This window comes from Nipponia nippon, unplaced genomic scaffold (assembly GCF_047370975.1).
Source record: "Nipponia nippon isolate SJK-2023a ecotype South Korea unplaced genomic scaffold, ASM4737097v1 scaffold_1, whole genome shotgun sequence".
In the NCBI taxonomy this organism is placed as follows: domain Eukaryota; kingdom Metazoa; phylum Chordata; class Aves; order Pelecaniformes; family Threskiornithidae; genus Nipponia; species Nipponia nippon.
This window is the reverse complement of record NW_028262290.1, coordinates 111,819,067-111,838,371: the sequence shown is the minus strand read 5'-3', so window position 1 is coordinate 111,838,371 and position 19,305 is coordinate 111,819,067. Positions and strand designations below refer to the sequence as shown.

General features: G+C 37.6%; 1 protein-coding gene across 1 annotated transcript in view; it reads right to left on the bottom strand.

Annotated features, from left to right (window-relative positions):
- VPS41 (VPS41 subunit of HOPS complex) overlaps positions 1–19,305 on the bottom strand; it is a 113,915-nt gene that overhangs the window by 82,864 nt on the left and 11,746 nt on the right. The window contains exons 3-4 of the mRNA XM_087767068.1: positions 13,180–13,287; positions 10,129–10,206 (exon numbers count right to left, since the gene is read on the bottom strand). Coding sequence (XP_087623194.1) covers positions 10,129–10,206; positions 13,180–13,287 — 186 coding nt within the window. The remainder of the gene's footprint in view (positions 1–10,128; positions 10,207–13,179; positions 13,288–19,305) is intronic.

The window sequence follows — 19,305 nt, the reverse complement described above, 5'->3', positions numbered from 1 at the left end:
GCTCATCCTCCTCCCTGACCTAACACAGGACAGAGGACATGATCATACGGAGTCTAGCATCCCCGCTTCTCCATACATTCCATTAAGTAGCCATTATTTTCTCCACAACTACATAGTTTTCTTCCTTCTATCAGCTCCTACAATGAAAAACTGCACTAAGTATGTTTTCCAGTTATTTTAGCCTGTCAACCATTCCACTACAGACAATGACCCCAACCTGATGGCTACTGAAATCAGTGAAAAGACCTCTCACTGATGGAACCAGACAGAAGCAGAAATATTATAAGGGAAGGAATTCCCTTTCCTGGCTCAAAACAACTTAACTAGTCGTATTCATAGAATCATTAAGGTTGGAAAAGACCCTTAAGATCATCAAGTCCAACCGTTAACCTATCACTGCCAAGTCCATCACTAGACCATGTCCCTAAGCACCACATCTATCCGTTCTTTAAATACCTCCAGGGATGGAGACTCAACCACTTCCCTGGGCAGCCTGTTCCAATGCTTGACCACCCTTTCAGTGAAGCATTTTTTCCTAATATCTAACCTAAACTTCCCCTGGCGCAGCTTGAGGCCATTTCCTCAACGGAAAGGCTTGAGGTCATTTCCTGGCATAGTTAAATATTACACTGGGTAATCAATGCTGAAGTTCAGCCAATAGCTAGAGCTGAAGTGCCATTTTCCATGTAAACATTCAGTTATCAACACTGGTATAGATTGGCATAAGTCAGAGCTATATGCAATAATAAATACATTTCCTGCTTACTGAAAGCATTGTATTCTCTTTGGACACCAACTCTAGAACTTCCTTTATTTGCAATTATATCATCTGAGAAAGTCTCTCAAACCCATCATAGATACTCAATGACGATCAACATTGGGTGTCTGATTCTTGACAGAATCCTAAAAACATCTGCAATTTAAAAAGATAGGGTGAGAGGGAAGAGCGTACTCACACAAGTAGAAACTACGGATCATGAAGTGCACTGTAACTTACTGTAAGCAGCGTATTGTATGCCATATCCTCACTGTGACAGTAAGATAGGGAAAGCTAAATGTGAAGATTGATTGATCCTGTGCAACTTCCTCAATGCATTTACATACAAAGAGGCTCTATTTCAATACCAGTGAAGTGTAGACATGATTGCTTATAATAAACTTTATTTAAAGTAGATCAAAAAAGCAAACAGATTCATTCATTCCTCCACCTTTACACTGCTCACATTTCATAGCTCCTATCTTCAAAACTGCCAAGACCTGCAGCAACTACAGACTTAAATTAGCAGCCAGTTTAGGGTTACAGTGGTGAACCTTCCAACACCAAAATACAGATTTCTGAAATTTCTTATTCTTTTGTTTCTCTGTCACAGGACACTGAATGGAACTAGCTTCCTCAGCAGCACCACAGTGGAGACGGCCAGCCTGAAAGCAGCTACTTTTGTCAGCAGCTACTCTGAGGGAATTAACAACCAAAGCTGGTCAAATCTGGACTGGCCATGTTTAGCATTCCATCAGGAGTGCAATAAACAACTGCTATATACACTGTCATGTCTTTTAAAACAAGTCTCATCCTTCAGAAAGGAATCTTTATTAGATTTACAAAGTTCATTATCAATAATATCTTACCCCCTATGGGAAAAAATACTTAGTTTTTGCCTTCATGTTATGTTCATCATATTATGCCCGTTATGTCATTCTGTGTTTTTAATAGTGCTGCATTTTTATTGTTAATGGAAACAAAGGGCTGTAGCTCTATCATTAATGTCAACTTGTATAAAAAACACTGTCCTCCAGAACTCAGTTGCTTTGGACTTTCTAACTACGAAAACATTTTCTAATGCAAATAATATTTTATTAATGCCAGAACTCTGAATAATTCTGACAAGCAAACTGCTATTATTTTGTATATGTGCACGCAAGTGCCTGCCTTCCATATAGAGGAAAATGCCATGCAGGTACAATATGCCATTTGAAATGTAAACAGCTCTAGGAATTAGTAGTATACTAGCTTCTCAGGAATCAAACCTTTCCACATGGTCCCTATGCTTTTAAAGGTTGTTAAGGTTTAGAAAACGCACGTCTGTTTTATCAGTCTTTTATGAAAAGCCTTCATCAGTGCTACCTGAAACTAGCTGTTTCATTGCTGCTAATAAAAACTCTAGAGCAACTTGGCCCAGTGGTCCTGCTATATATCAGCAAAGAGCATTTAGGGGGGGTATGAGACAGATGTGGCACAATATGCTTCCGAGATGACTGGAAAAAGGAAGCAATGAATCACTGAACATGTGTCTCATGCCAGTCAACATCACCTGGTCAAACCAGAAAGTTCACGGAAGGGCAGGGACATTCCTGATGGTGAGAATCTGTGGTTTTTCGAATACCAAGAAGTAGTAAAAGACAGAACAATCTAGCAGCACCTAGTCTTTCTTGTCAGGGACTAAGCCTCTGGAAGGCACAGAAAAATATGTTCCTTATTTAACAGTTGTTTGAAATTTGTTTGGAGTCTTTTGAGGCTTTCTTTTAAGAGCCAATTACACTCTAGAAAAGTAATCTTTTGCTCAATCAGAGATGAAAAGATATTATTGTGCATGGTTGTTTAATATGTCTTTGAAATTAGAAATTATGTTTCCATGTTTTCCTTAAAAGCAAATAAACTTTGTTGCCTAATATTGTTGTCAAATTATGGTGCATAGAGAAAAGGTCAGTAATAGCTGCAAACATGAATTACATTTTCTAAATAATCACAAGATGTAGTATGCATTCAAACAGCAAATGTTACCAAACCTGGATGGTGAAAGAGTTAGAAGAAAAAAAAAAAAAGATAATTGTTGTGATGCTTTTGATATTTCTGCATAATGTCACAAATAATTTTGTTCAAAAATGTTTGAAAATGCCACATGTAAATTCACTTAGCAGAATTACAGTAAAGTCCTCTACTTGATCTTTCACAAAAACAGACTCAGAGTTCCTACAAGGTCTGGTAAAAAAAAAAAAAGAAAAAAAAATACATTGGAGACTTCGTCCTTTCATTGACCATCAATGCTGTATTAAATATGACAGCAGTAATGTCCTTCATGTTTAGCATTCTCCCATAATGAAATATTTTTCCCCTTAGAATTTTCCAGATTTCAATTTTTTTTTTTTTTAAGAAAACACGCAGAATGTGATAGGACCCTACCAAGTCAAGAGAAATTGAACTATTTGCTATGTCTAGATGATTGTCACAAAACAGTATTCAGTCACAGCCTTTTACCTCATTATGAGGTGACATTACCAAACTCCTACTGAAATCAGTGACATCAAAGATGGCTGCTAAGGCACCTTAAATCTAATACCTTTAGAGTTGGTCCTATGCTGCTATGTCAAAAAATACAGGAAAAACAATATGCATTTGGAGAGTAATGAAGTTGTAGAAAGATCATTCAGCCTAACAATGGGGCTGACATCCTTCCCAAAAAAAGTTACATGGGCAACACAGCTGCTGGTGAAAAGTACAAAAGAGAAGGCAGAAACAACTTCAGTCCCAGAAACAGCTGATAAAGTACATAGGCTTCATACTTTCACTGAAATAAATTTCATCTACAGCATACATGTTACTGTTTGTGACTGCACAGGCACGCATCTGACTTGTATGAGCTAACAGCATTCAAGAAATAAATGGCTGGACCATACAAGACCTTCTGTAGCTGAACCCATACTTCTAGCTACACTTTTTACATTATTCTGGACTAATCTACAGAGTTATTGCAGGCTACAAGCTTGAAAGAATAATTGAATGAAATGGTCATGCTTTCCTCAATTTTGAGCTTATAAAAATTAGTCATACATGATACTTCAATTGTTTAAAACTCCCGTATTTCATCCATACTCCAAGCAACGTTTCTACTAATAACGAATGCCTTCCACATCCATCTGATCTCTTTAAGTAAAAATTTAAGCAACACTCCCTTCAAAGGAAAGTTAGATACAGTGGATACAAAGATGATGCGCAAAACATCTATGAAAGGCTTTTTTGGTTTCAGTTGTGTCAGACAAGAAAATTCTCTAGACCTATGGAATAACGGCCCTGACCCCACAATTTCTGCCAGTCTAGGCAAGCTACTTCACTTCTCATCCAGTGACAGGGAGACACAGGTAACACCATGATTCCTGCCAAGGAAGGGTCCTAATCTTCAATAGTTCCACAGTTCCCATTGGAAACACTCCAGGTCACAAACAACCTAATAAGCACAGCACCAGAACAAACATCATAAGACATACTTTCCAAGCCTCTATAACATCCAAAAAGCCAGACTCAAAAGGCCATCTGAGTTACTCCCACAACTACTGTAAAAACCTTTGGATTTCCAAATCATCTCCAGTTAAAATGAAGAGACAGGTACACAGAAGCAAAAGAAGGGCTATTAAATTGGGTGTAGACATCCAAGTCTTAAAAGTAAAATCCCAAAGGATGTCACTTTTCTCCAGTCTTTCCATTGTGCAGAGCTAGGGGTTAACTTAAAGCATTTAAGCTGTAGGACTGCACCACCCATTTGGGTGGGAGGTCCCATGGAGGGGAAGGAAACCTGTCCCCTGCACAGATGCTCACTCCTATCAAAACCTTAATTTTCACTTTGATTTTTGGAGCCTACATTTATAGCAGCCCACTTGGTTTGGTACAAAACATAGGATTTCAGCTTGAAATTTAACAGGCGCAGTGACACCCTGCAAATACTAACACACAGCTACCCAGATCTTTACTCTAAATTCTGTTGCTTCATTTCATTTTCCAACCATCTTCTTTCATAGTCTGACACTGACAACTAAAATGATGTCGTTAAAGTAATAAACAGGGAATTTTAAGTAGCCTGTCAAAATAAGTGACATTTATATCATCTTAGTCTTAAACTCTCATGTAAAGTTCCATACAAAGTAACTTCTTCATTATACAATCAAATGCTAAAAGTTACCTTCCCCATTGAAAGATGCTGTATTATCTCTCCCAGCAGTTAGTAGGCTCCGCGTCATTTCCAGCAACAGCATTTAGTGCTTAACAACAGCTGTTTCTTCATTAGAAATATGCTTTTCCCATTAGCAATTAAACCCTTTCAAAAGCACGTCAAGTCAACAGAAACCTCTGACATTTTGTTTGCAACCTGCTGAGTTATCAGCAAAACCAACAGGCCACTGGCTGACCTTCAAGCAAGCAACACACTTGCTCCAGAGGCCGGTGAGCACCATAACTTTAATACACCCAAGGGCAACAATACCACCACAGAAGGAACTCCCCTTTAATTTTTCAAGGTAGCAGAGATGACCTAGTGATTTTGGATTTCTGCCACTCCAATTAAAAAAAAAACAAAGAAATGTTTAGTGCTACACAATGTGAGACAATTAGAAAAAAATGGTGAGGCCAGGAAAAAAAATACGTGATAAAAAGAAATGCTGCAAGAAGGGGTCTCTACTTAAAGTTTAATTCTTTCTGAAATTCCAGCAGTCTTGAATAGCTCACAAATGTTGCATGCTAAAAGGACTTCAATTTCTTTGCACTAATAGAGGCTTTAAAACACTATTTATATTGTTTTCTACACTCATGCATCACCTCTGAAACACCTCTGATGCATTAAACATTTAAATCCCCCCTACTTATAAAATAGGTGACGTTACCCCTTCTCACAGAATATCACTGGAACCAGCCAAGACTTCTTACCATTTTTGCTTTAAGCTTGATGTTTATTAGAAGACCAGAATGGGGGCAGGTTTTCTTGCCCTTTGAAAGGTTTTTGATTTGTTACTTAACTAAACATGTTTGTACAGCTTTCTTCATATCTACAAGTCCTTAATCCACAAGATGTCAGTTGAGGCAATAATTATATTAATAAATTGTAGACAGTCTAAGAAGAAAAGAAAGATGGAGAGGCACTTGGAATTAACATGCTGTGAATCAGTCCTGCATCATCCTTTGTCAGCGGCATTAGCAGGCTTTTTTTTCCCCCCTTCTTGTTGCCTTTTAGTAATAATTTTCAGTGCGTTTGACACATTTCATCTCACTCAATGCACTGAACCCTAATACAAGAGAACACCAGTTTGTCAAACATACGTTATTTCAGGATGTGTATCAGTTAATCTTAGGCAGCTGACATTGTCAAAGACAGCCACACTGGCAAGAGCTAAAAATACGCTAGGCAAGGAGGATCATGCGAGAGCACAAGCGTGGCTGCTGAGATACCAGCACCATCCCAGGCCAAAGCCCCCAAATTCCTGTCTCTCAATTCTCCCCAAACCAGAAGTCTCCCACACCAGTTTCAAAGCACACTTTTCCACTGCTGTTGACAAGAGCAGTTGTAAACTTGAAAAGACTAGTTGTCCACCTGGCACAGGATCCAACATCAGATATTTTAAGAGCTGGATAAGAGTAAGACTCTCTTCTGAAAAGACTTTTCAGTTATCTGTGTTAGTTGCACAAAAGCCTCTGTGAATATTTATGGGTCAAAGTAGAGTGCCTGATTAAGTCTTTGCAGCACTAAGGCCAGTAGTTGCAATTCAGGATACCCACATTGTTTCGCTGCTATGGACATTACAGAGTGAGGTCCTAAAAGGTTTTTTTTAAACAACAAATAAAAAAGCATGTTACAATAGCAGAACTTCTAGGGATGCTAGGCTTTACATTTTTGTGTTACGGCTGTTTTTAGCAATTTAAAATGCTGAATGCATTCAGCCTTCAACAGGAGGGCTGCCATTCAAAAATTGGCCATTTTGGAGATTATGCAACATACTTGTGAGTTTTCTCCCTCAAAGTTCACAGGAGCTGGAGTCATTGTAAAGCAATTATGCTGCAAATCCTCTGAGATCAGTCTCGATTTCTGTTTTACAATTTGGCTCAAAACCAGATGTGAGCCAATATGAAAAATAAATGATTTATTATAAAAACAAAATTCTTATTTCTTCAATTTCCAAGCCCATTTATATTATCGAACATGGTTACCTGACATTAGGAAAGAAAAATGGAAGTCAAGAGGGCTACGGTGGCAGAAACGATATTTCCTACATATACTTAAAATTATTTTAATTGCTATTTCATATTAAAAAAGGTTAAAATAAAAATCCCTCTCTCCATTTCGGTTTATTTCACATACACTATTTTGGATCTAGTGACTTTTAAATAAGTTTCCTGTGTATGGTTTGTTTTTTCTATTTATACATTTAACAGACTTAGATGTATAGAAAAGTAATTAATTTTTTTATTCCCCAACCTGGCTTTAAAAAAAAAGCCAAATCCCTGAAAAATACAGATAAAGACTTAAATGCAGAACAATTCCTTGAATTACATAACTGATTTCTTCCAGACAAAGGGCTTCATGTTGCTGTCCTTACTATTCATTTCTGCCATCTCGCAAGACAGAAAACATCTGCTGAAAAGATTCTTTCAAAAAGAAAAATATGTAAAAGTCGCTCCCCAGGTACATTCTGCAAACAATTACAAGATTTCAGTGGTAATATTGCTTGCTCTTTAATGAGAGACTATTTTATTTGCTTTGAATAATTTTTATACACTATTAATTTCCACAAATCAGTAACAACAGATACTTCTCCTATTTACAACCTGAAGGTAAAACCGTGTCTGCCATTCCACCAGTGGAAACACTTCTCAAAAGGAATTTGCTCATTTCAGACCCAACAAAGAACCAGAGAAAATACCACTAGAGAAAACACTCTTTGCCCCAGCGCATTTACAAGGAACACTTTGCACCTATAGGACTTCAGGAAGTTACTGTCTTCTCAAGAAAGGGTTAGGTGTTAGTTAGGATTTACAACATGGCAATCTTCTAATGCAAATCCCCCAGGAGGATAGACAGTAAATAGATGTTGGTAGGAGAGAACAGAAGGAAGACCCCACCAAACATTTTGACAGCTGATGCCTCTAGTCTGCAGTCCAAGATCTTGAGACGTTCAGGTTAGAAGGGAAATATTCTGACATACAGCAGCCAGTTCAGAATAAACTGTGTACGGGTTCAACAGCCAACAACATTCATTCAGAAAACTTCTCTGTTTAAGCAGCCAAGGATGTCACAGAGCTGCTTTGGGTCTCACATAGGCAGCCCATTCCGTTTTACAACACTTAGTAGTTCCTTGGAAAACTTTTCTTTTAAAAGATAAGTGGTCCTAGATCAAAATAATTTTTCTTCAAACTATAAAAAAGAAAAAATGAAGCACCCTTTACACCTGCTCCATAATACAATTTATCTGTTCTACTAGAGACACGTATGTTACAAAAAGAGACAGAAACATTAAGAATAGAATCCAAGAAACATTTCTTTTTCCTACTCTCCATCTCAAAAAGCAGTTTGTACTCAAACAATAGTTTAAAAAGAAATCATTGCCATCTCTGTAAGACGACACAGCACAAAAATCTTCATCCTGAAGCAGGTCAAGTTTGGAAAAGGGATAACCAAGTAAGCACTGTAGAGCAGAAAGTGGTTTATATAGCCCAACATTAACTTCATCATAAGAAACCACCCCCCAGCAGGCACTGGTAGGACTTTTTATTAAGTAAAAGCAGAGAAAAAAATAGCAGATTTGGGTGGGTATAAAGAGGATGCAGGGATTTTGTTTTATAGCCTTTAGTAGACAACAGGTCCCCTTGTTCCTTGCTCTACACCTAGGCAGTGCCCTAAGTCTTTAGGGTAAGAGGAAGATTTCACCTTTCAGAACCAGTGTGGGAGACCAGGGTGTTGGTGATGCACTTAGGAAAAAAAATGGCAGCTCTACAAATGAACTCTTCCAAGCACCAGACACAAAGTGGAACGAATACAAGTCTAAGACATTTAATGCCTGACTCGATAGAAAATCTCCACTTCATTAGAGCGAGTCTTTCGGTCAGTCTTTTACTGCAGAGATGGAAGAGAAGAATTCAGGTACACTTTAATCCAGCTTGCCCCAAGTGGATTACTTCAGAGAGAATGAAACTGCATCTTTAGCAAGTAGCATACATGTAAAGTAATCAGAAGTGTAAGGGAGACACCAAAAGCTTTTCCTCTTTTGAAATGCAGTCAGCATCTCCTCTGTGGGGCTGATGAACATACAAAGTTAAAAGAAACAGAAGAACATAATTAGCTTGACTTTCATTAAGACCCAGTAAGGTCACTGTCAATCTGACCAATGCTATATATAAAATTTCCTCCAAAGGTTGTGCCTGGGAGTCTAGGTTTTGGCTGTGACTTCCCTCCTCCCCCTTGCACAATTGCATAATTAGATTTTTCAAAAATATAAACAAAACCTTTCACCCCTCCCATGCAGCTAGCTGTGTCAGCTTTAGAACATACGTTCTCTTTGCAAACATGCCAACATCTTGTGATGGATACTCTGACAAGTGCTGACACTGCTATGAAAAACCAATGCTTGGCTACTAGATTTTGTGAAAATGCCAGGAGAAAAAAAAAAAAAAAAAAATTGCTAATTCTCTTCCTCCCCCCTCCTGTGGAATATGGGGAATTTGAAAATGAGATATTAAAAAGCAAAACAAAAAATAATCAATAAATATCCACAATTAAAAGGAACACTTAATACTCTAGAACAGAGCTTTAAATTTAGCATTTCATTCATCCTCTAATATCAGGAACCACAATAAGGAAAGTCTGCTGCTTCTCCTTTAATCAATACAATCCCTTAAGAGTCCAAGCTTCAAAACATTCACATAAAATATTAGCGTTATATATTTCCAGTAGATAAACTGAACCAGCAAGGCAATCAATCAATTTTCAATTATTTGTGGCAACTAGATAAGATGATAGTGCACGTGCTAACAACTGACAAGAGTCACCTAATAAGCAGGCCTATGCCTTTCGGAAGTCACGAGCCTCTGGGTTACATAATTAATAATAGCCATTTACAATCATAAATACGTATTTCCTCTTCTGTCTTCATGGAGAAATTTTATTACATGTAACCTGAGATGTGCTCATCACAAAACCGTCCAGTGTAACTTCTTTTTGCAAGGACCATACACTGCCTCTTATGTTATTGGGAGGGAGCTCATGAAATGCATTAGCAAAACTGCAGGTGTAGTGAAAGCATTAACTTATTTATTACTTAGTACATCGCAGCATTTTTACATCCCAGTAGATGTGTTCTGAATAATGCCATACTTACAACATCGAACTTCTGTGTGATGTTCCCCTGGACATCAAGTAAATACACTTTGCCATAATGCGTTCCCAGTGCCAAAAACTGTAAAAGAAAGAGACTGATTACATAAACACAAAGACACTGCAGCCAAAACTACAGCAATGCTAAATGAACTCCAGGATGTTTAGCAGATTAATGATTAGCAGCACCAGGGAAAAAAACCCCACCACCTTCTATAGACAAAGCTTATTTTAACTGCACCTAAAGAATAAAACAGGGCTCCAAGCCCATATTACTGTGATAGTGCAAGTTAGCTGTCAGAATGAGTCATGAGGACCCTCATCCACTGACAACTAATGGTGTGTCTGCAGTCCGTACACACTGCCTGATGGACTGTGGCAGCAAATTAAAAATGCAGCATGAAAGCAAGGACCAAACACAGACCTGAAATAGTTCCTAGATCCTTTCCACAGCTTCGTTTCAATTGTAATGATTTCCCTTGGGCTTTATTTTTAATTCTCCTTCATCGTTAACATAAAACCAAAACATTCAAGCACAACAAAAGGCCACTGGTAAGCCACTGGTAAAATACTGCTAAATTATGGAAGGTCTCTGACAGCGCATTTAAGCACACAGATAACCACTGGGTTTGCTTTCCTTCGCATAGTAACACTCTTACATTGAACACTCTCAAGACAAACACACTTTTCCTTAGAAATCTTAGGAGTTTCATTCTAAAAAATAGTAGCAAAATAAAGAAATCTCCACACAAACGCATGCTATCACAAACTTCGATACAAACACGAAGGGAATTGATTCTGAGAGATCTACTGTTAATTGAACAATGAGAACTACACAAACAGAAAAGGAAGAACTTCGGTACTACTTGATTTATGACAGAGGTTTCTTTTATTCCCCCGCTCCTTTCAGCATTACTCAAATAGTCTAGGCTCCTCAATTCTCTGTATTTCACTGCATGTGAGCATGCTTCATTGCAACCTATAATGAAATGCTCAAATTTACAGGCACTGCTAAGCGTGTCAGTCAGGCAGCACAATCTTTAAAAAATAACCTTACAGAAAGTCAAGGTTTAAAAGGATTTATCAAAATGGAATTGCTTAAAATGAAATTTCAGTTCAGGCACTTAAAATATGAAGCTACATTAAAAGGAGTCAAAAAAGGGAAAGAAGGGGTTCATTAGAAATTCATCCCCTGCAATGCCTTTCACTCCTGCAAGGTTGCCTTTTTTCAGGAAGAAAAAAGTCCCCCGGGTAAAAAAATCAATACTGGTTAATAAAACATCAGGTGTGCAGACATAACTAGGTATGACTATTCCACTGCACAGGCCTGCTTGAATGCACCAGGTGCCATGACGATTAGTCATCCAGTGCAGACAGCAAGCCTGGTGAAAATATGATGCTTTAGCAGTGAAAAGAAAAAAAAAAAAAAATCTGGGGGGAAATTAGTCTGAATACAGAAGACAGATTTTCAGGATTCCCAGCAAAGTTAAACTGCTATAATCAGAGGCATATTTTACATAGTACTGTATAATTTTGCTAATGATGACTCTTTAGCAGGGCTTTTCCTGCTCTTGCAGAGGAAAAAAAAAAAAAAGAAAAAAAGAATAAAACAGAAAACACCCTCACAAAACCTATAACCCAGCTTCATTTTTAAGCTCTCTGTTGTAAGAGACCTATTCCTAAAAGACTCCAGTATCTGTCTTCTAACAACATTGATCCTTCTCATAAATAGTGTGTCTAGTTTGCTGGAAAACTAAAAGTGCTGGGATACTTAAACAGCTTTCCTGTATTGTCACTCTTTGTGACACTATAGTTAAAGCTGTGACTGCGCACATCCTTACAGAAAAATCCTGTTCACCTCTTGGCTTTCAGAATTTACCTGCGGCTCAGGAAAAAAAGGTAACACAAACAGGCCACAGATAAGGAGGAAATGCTTGCCAATTTTCCAAATATCTGTGTAATTCTCAGTTGTCAAAAACATTTTAGAAAGACTTATTGTTTTCATTCACACAGTTAAAATACAAGCTTCATCTTAAGAGCCTCTTGAGCCATGGCAACAGTCCTTTGAGTAAAGGAAACACAGCACAAGTCAATCTAAAAATATAGTCAAATAATAGAGATAGACCCGTCAGCAATAACTGTTAAGGAACTATTACTGGCTGTGAAAAATTATACATTCAGAAAACAGCTATTATGTTTTACATACTAATAGTTATTTGACAAATAATTAACTCATACTTTCAGATGCTCTTCAGCATTTCTCAATATTTTAAAATGTTGTTCAGTATTTATAAAAGAGAAGAAAACTCAGAAAATAAAAAAGCAATTTTTTAAATCACTAGAGAAACCAATGAAGTTTCTTCCTCATGTGAACAAAGGAATGATTCTTTGTAAAATTTCTTTACTTCGCATTGTCCATCACTTTCTCCCTTTCATTCTCTTGTACATCTCAAACCTTACCAGCATTAGAGTATGTGCGTTCCCTCTCCTTGTTTTTAACATACTGAATCAGGGAAGGGGAACAGGGAAGTGTTAGTATGATACCCCCCCCCAAAAAAAAATGAACCAAAGAAAAAAGGAATATTGCAATTACTTTCTTCTACACTGTATTTACAGAAACTCAGCTGTCTTCCATGGCTGAATATATGCTAAGCTGGTCCCTACCATGATCAAGTCTCTCTTCAGTGATTCAGGCTGTACAAATAAGCACAGTATATGCCAATTTCCTTTCTGAATAAAGGAAAGTTGAGACTGTATCCCAATATTAGTTCACAATACTGTCCATAATTAAAATCAAGTGAGCATTTTCCCAGTAGCTTATGTAAACATCCCACCTAACAAATCCCTGCACCTTGAATTCTCACCTCATTTTCTCACTGAGAAAGCATGCACTGTTCAACACAAGTCTACCATGAACTTTGTTTATATTAGCGTTGGCTTGCACTGCACCTCTAGATTTGGCACCACTTCTACGCAGAAATATACTGGTGCATTACAGGCACAAATACATAAAACCAAGCAGAAGTTCTATCTCTGCCACAAAATCACGTAATACCTTTTCATGCACCGTCATGCAGCTGGCTGCATCCTTCTGGAGAATTTCAGTCACTCCATTAGAAAGTCGTTCATACTTTAGCTTAGGTTCTTCTTCACTCTCATCTTCCTAAATTTTTCAGAGTGTAAGGAAAAGGGAACAAGAGAAAAAAACAAACATTTAGAAGTTTATTTTAAATAAAAACAAAGTAAAAGACACCCCAAAACTATCACACAGCAACAGGCGAAGATGGATCACTATTATCTCTTAACAACAGCCATTACAATCAAAAGCCAAACTTTCACATTTTTATCATTGGAGGGGGCTTGGGTTGTGCTTTTTTGTTATTGATTTCTCTTTTTACTCCAAAGTTCTGGGTGCAAACAATGACTGTATAGCAGCATATCAATTCAGCTGTAAGAGGCACTTAGTTGATATCTAAAAAGCGGGAAAAAATGTACATGTGTACTTTGTTACATTAAGTTAGTCATTCCCAATTTAGATGAAAAATATAAAAGGGATGGATATGGAAAAATGGATGATGATAAAATAAAAGTGTGCCACTGTAGCCACAATTAACTCTAAGCTGAAGCATGCAGGTTACAAGAAACTTCAAGACCTTTAAAAGATGCTGCACCTCTGTAGGAAGGATAGAGGCAAAATGCTGTGAACAAAAATAAAAAGAATCCACTAGGAATAAGTTAATTGTATAAAACGCACCAATGGCTTTATGTTAAAAAAAAAAAAAAAAAAAAAGGAGTATAAATACATTGCTGCAAAACTGTCTGGGAAAAGGATCTCCACACAGCATATTCCTATGGATCACTTATATCATCTGCATGTTAGGAACTTTTACTGGTAAATACCAAAGCTTTCCTTTCTTTTTCTTGCCAAGCATGTTAGGTATTATCACCCAATCACTACTTAGATGCAAAGAAAGATGATCCATCAAGTGGCACAGTGTAAAGAGAAAGGAGACCGAGCTAAAAAACACAAGCAGCAAATTCATTGACCAAACAACACCCAACACGTTTATCTCTTCAGAAAAGAAAATCCAAGGTGCAAAACAGCTCTCTGGTCATAGGCATCTATCTCTGAGAGATGGTCTACTGAAGTACAATGCCAGAGAGATTTCATATGCTTCAGTAAGCCTCAGCTAATACTATATATGCATAAACATACACAAACCCATATATATCCCTTGGTCCTCACTGGGAAACAGTATACCTGCAATAATAGTCTCCTACACTCACTATTAGTTCTAATGAACACATCAATGCTGAGTGTGTCTCCCACATAAAACACGTCTTTCATTCCTAAGCAACCATAATATACACCAGTGCAGTGCTCTAGAAAAGGAGCGCCTTTACTTCCCACCAACCACTGCTTTCCAATCCCTAGAATACAAAATAAAAATGCAGTGTCAGCCTATGGCAGAAGAACTATACTTGTGCAATATTTTCTTGTAGCTAATGATGTGAAAAATAAATTTGGAAGAGAGACATGTTAACATGTTAATAAAACATATTTCGTTTAAACTGCCTTTGGAGTACTAAAGCCAGTTTTTCCCAAGTTAAATATTACAGTCGTTTACCATGCGTGCTACCATCACACACAGCAATATGTACATACCCTCATACAAAACACATAAAAGCCATACGGACCTACAGAAACATTCAATATTTAGGCCCATGCTTGCATAAATATGCTGCAAAGACAGGCCCTTTTAAAATGTTATTTGAGAGTTTTATGACAGAATACAAATGAGATTAATATAGGGATGTCAGCAGTCCATGACGTAGCAGTCTGAAGTGAGGTGTCAAAATGTCCACCAAGAAACAACTTTATTCAGTAAATCTCACACTGAACAAAGTTGTTACTAGACAGAATGACAATGTCAAATTACATGGCTGTATATAAATCAGCCAAATTCCTTGTGCCTTAATAATTGACTACAGGGTAGAGGGAGGAGGTAAAGTCAAAGAAAAAAAAGCATACATGTGAAGGAAGGCAGGCATGAGGAAGTATGCGTCCATTTTAAGGCAATTAATACATTACTGCATTTTATACATTGCTTACAAAGATTATACTTGAAATGGATGGATAATCATTGAATAAATTCATAAAAGTAAAAATTGAACTCCAGTCATCTAATTTTTATAAGATCCCACATGTTGCTGGAGTCTGGACATCAAATGTGCAACCAATGTGAAAAGTTAATTCTAGTCTCTTGAGTAGTTTGCATAAAAGCATTCATCCATGGACCATTAGATAAAGTTACTGTAAATAAGTTTTGCCTGTCGTATTTATGAGTGAAAACTCAGTAATTTTTCCTCCACATGCATATACAAAAAATATACGCTTTCAGAAGTCAGTGCACCGAAGCATTCTGCCAGGCTTCAAAAAAAGTAAATAAAATGAAAACTTCAAATATTAGGCATGATGATGTACCCATTTCACGCTTTCTTGACAGGTATCTTCTATGTTAAGTAAAAGTCAAGCTAAAAGGTGAATTGAAATGAGGTGGGGGTACCTTGCTGTAAACAAAAAGGAATGAAAAAGGTGATTTGCAAAAATGCAAGATTTCTCTACTGCTTCAGACTGTACCTCATATTAGATGCATTTGATGATCTCTTATTCAGAGTATCAGAGTTTAATCATTTTTAAAGGTATTTTTCTACCAGGAAAAGCTTTTATGCAGTCTGAACTTCTAAAGTAAACACAAGCCAGTGTTAATAAAAAGCAAATCAATAATTTTTGTTAAATTTTAATAATCCTGAAAACCTACAAATAAAACCATCAGCAGCCTGAGTTAAGATGACAGTTAGCTGCGTTTCTATGACAACCTAGAGGAATAGTACAAGTCCTGACTTGCAGCAAAGCTAAGATATAAACAGGGTGACATTTACCCCATACAAGAAAACTCACAGCTTTCCTTTTTTAAGGGGGGGATCAATTTCTCAACTAACATGGATTTTTACTAAGTGTATGGCACTTTTAATTAAAGAGAAGTCCTTTAAACCATCCTAGAGGATTCTAAACATTTGAAAAGAAATTTTATAGCAGCGTTTCTTGTACCACCACTTAACACTTCTTCAGTATTTTCTGCCTAAAAAAAAACTAAAGCAAAACAAGCCCAACTGAATTTTGAAATTCTTGTTAAATGTATTAAGAGAAAAAGAAAAATATACTGCACAAAATGTGTAAAGCGCTCCACACATGGCAGCCTTAAATCATGAAAGGGACGGAGACCCACAGAGCTAACAGGAGGAAGCTACCTTCGTGGTGTTGTAAAATAAATAATGACCATTTTTCAACCACAGGAACGCTAATTTGAAACTCATATTCCGTTTAGTTTTTTACTTGCCTTTTACTGCTGAAGCTAGCAGTCAAATTGCTAAAAATACGCTGTAAAGAACAAGTATCCATAAACATTTCCCATTGAAAGCACATTTCCAATTGAATGAAATACTCTAAATGAACCAGTAAGACTAACACAAATCCCTTCCTGCTAAGAGCTCTTCCATTTGTCACTGCTGAACTCCTGAATGGAAAACAAATTCCTCTTGCCACACCTAACACCTAGTAGGTCTGAAACTCACTACCAACTCTTCTTCTGGAGCAGATACACAAAACTGAGGAGAGCTGCAAATGTGCAATAAACTCTCAAAAGGCCAGTGCCACTGCAAGGGATGCTCATTTGCCTTTCTGAATGCAGGCTTGCAACCTTCTTCAGATATTCTGCCCCATCTTTCCCAGCTTTGCCTACAGGAACAACTGCAGTGGAATCATGAGTAGAAAAAAAAAAAACAAAACCAAAACAACAAACCACATCTGAAATCGGTTTTCGCAAAGAAAATTTCCAGAAGGAACCTGTGGGCAGTTCCTGGAGTTATTCCATTAGCCCACATTTGCTCCTGCAGCAGAGGATCTGCCCACAGGACAGTGTCACATGAACTACATGCTCTGCTGATTGTGGATACTCTTAATTATGTTACTGACAGTAACACTGACAGTGAAGTGTCATCCTTCCTACACGATTTGCCCTCAAAGTTTTTCAAAGCCTTTACGGAAATAAGTGGCGCATATATTATAAAGCAAGTGCCCTTCCTCTGCTGCACATCTTCTGTCCAGTCCCAGCTAGAATTCCAATTACTATAGGGGGCCATTCCAGCCTTGCTTATGCCTGGAAGTTTTGACCCTGCAAAACATTTAAACTCAAATACAAAGATACCTGAGGTCTATCCCTCAAGCAATTTCAAAGCAGCTACACTCACACTCTACTGCAACAAGGCCCCAGTGTCATAGGCCTTCCTAAAAAGCCATGGGGGGGGGGGGGGGGGGCACAAAAAAAAACCCACAAAAACAACAAACACAAAAAAAAAACCAGCTCATTTTCATGCTTTCTTTCATGTTCACACAATTTCAGAGATTATAAGAAAAACGTTAAATTAGCTCGTTTCCTCCTAGCTTAAAGGCTATTAAAAGTGCTCTGCCTCTGGGTATCTGAATAGTTAATGTTTAGGATGCATTCTAAAATCTCATTAAAAAACAAAAAGGAAAAAAAAAAAAAACAACCAAAAAACCCACTGTGCTGCCAAAGTGCAAACCCAACATTACTGCTAAAAAGTGAGAACAGGCTACTTAGCAATTTGTAAGAGTAACTTTTCTTGACATTTAATACAGGCCAGATCTTTGGAAACCCACGTAGAACCTACTAAGAAATTTGCATTTTTATTTATTTAAACAGTCATCACTATCACGCAGAAGAAAAAATTAAACTAACTAGTTTAATTATCTGTTTGCAAACTATGTGAAAATCTCCAGTAGAACCAAAGAAACCAAGTCCATTTATTTTTGAGTTAAAATAAAGGTTCACAGAACATCCTCAGTTATGCGAAAGTGAATAAACACATCCTTAGTGCTCTGCTGGGGGCAGCTTCACTTATTACAGAAATTCAACAACAAATATATAAAAAAAAAAAACACATAAAAAGACCTCAAGCCCCAGAATGCAGTCTCCAGGGAGAATTACTTACTTCTCTTGTATATGTACAGAAGCACAAAGTGCAGCAAAATACTCAGCAGAACTCAGTTGTCAAGACCATGTATTACCTTTTTGGTCTTCACATCTTGACTTGATCCAAAGCATAACCATCTCCAACTGTTATTTTTTTTTATGGAAATGATGTCTTAATCAGGGGGTTGGACTGGTTGTCTCGGTTTTAGTTTTGAGGGCCCCTGGACTGGGAAGGATCTTTCCTCTACAAATCCCCTAATTGACATGGGACCAATGAGTACTTATCTGAGTGACTGGTACCCCGCTAAGAAGTGGAATAGGTGACTTCTAACCATGCTGCTGTGAAAAATGCATCATCAGTGGGGATTTATACCACCCCCTGACCTCCAGGCCATCCGCAAACCCTTCCTATCACCTGCATTGCCTGGGAGGACAGGACTGCACCAGGGAGGCTGTGCAAACTTCAGTTTGGACAAGGGGGCCCAACAAGCACCTTACAAACTTTAGGATAACTGTCGCAAGATTTCAACAATGAAGCAAGTACTTCCCAACAAAAGATACAGCTAAAATTTTTTATTTAACCTTCACCTCATTACCTCACCTGGGAATTGGACCACATGGGCTGTAATGCTTCCTTTGGCCTGGTAAAGAAATTATGATTATTTTCAGTCTTTATCCTCTCCAGTTCAGATCCCAGACCTTTGTTAAGACCTGACTATCTCCCTTCATTCAGGGTCAAGAGATACTGAAGCACTGATTTATAAATGACCCTGACTTTAGGCTTGCTAAACCCCACTCCCCAAAATCTTCAGAGAAAATACTCAGCTAACACCGAGTCCCTCAGACAACCAACTATTGCAAAGTGCAGCTTCACCATTTTCCAGCCTTGTGTTCCTGTCTCAATGATGAGGGGACTACCTATGCTATTTTCAGAATTAGCATCCTGACTCGTCTCTCCATGCAATCAAATCTCTAACACTAAAGGGATGCAAAGAAAAACTCAAGACTATGGCCTTTAACCTTCAAAAGCCCAGTTTGCTAGGTAATGCACAAACTGGAACACAATTTTATTGCATGTTGATGTTTTATTTACTGTGTTGAATTTAAATATTGAACCCTTTACCGGA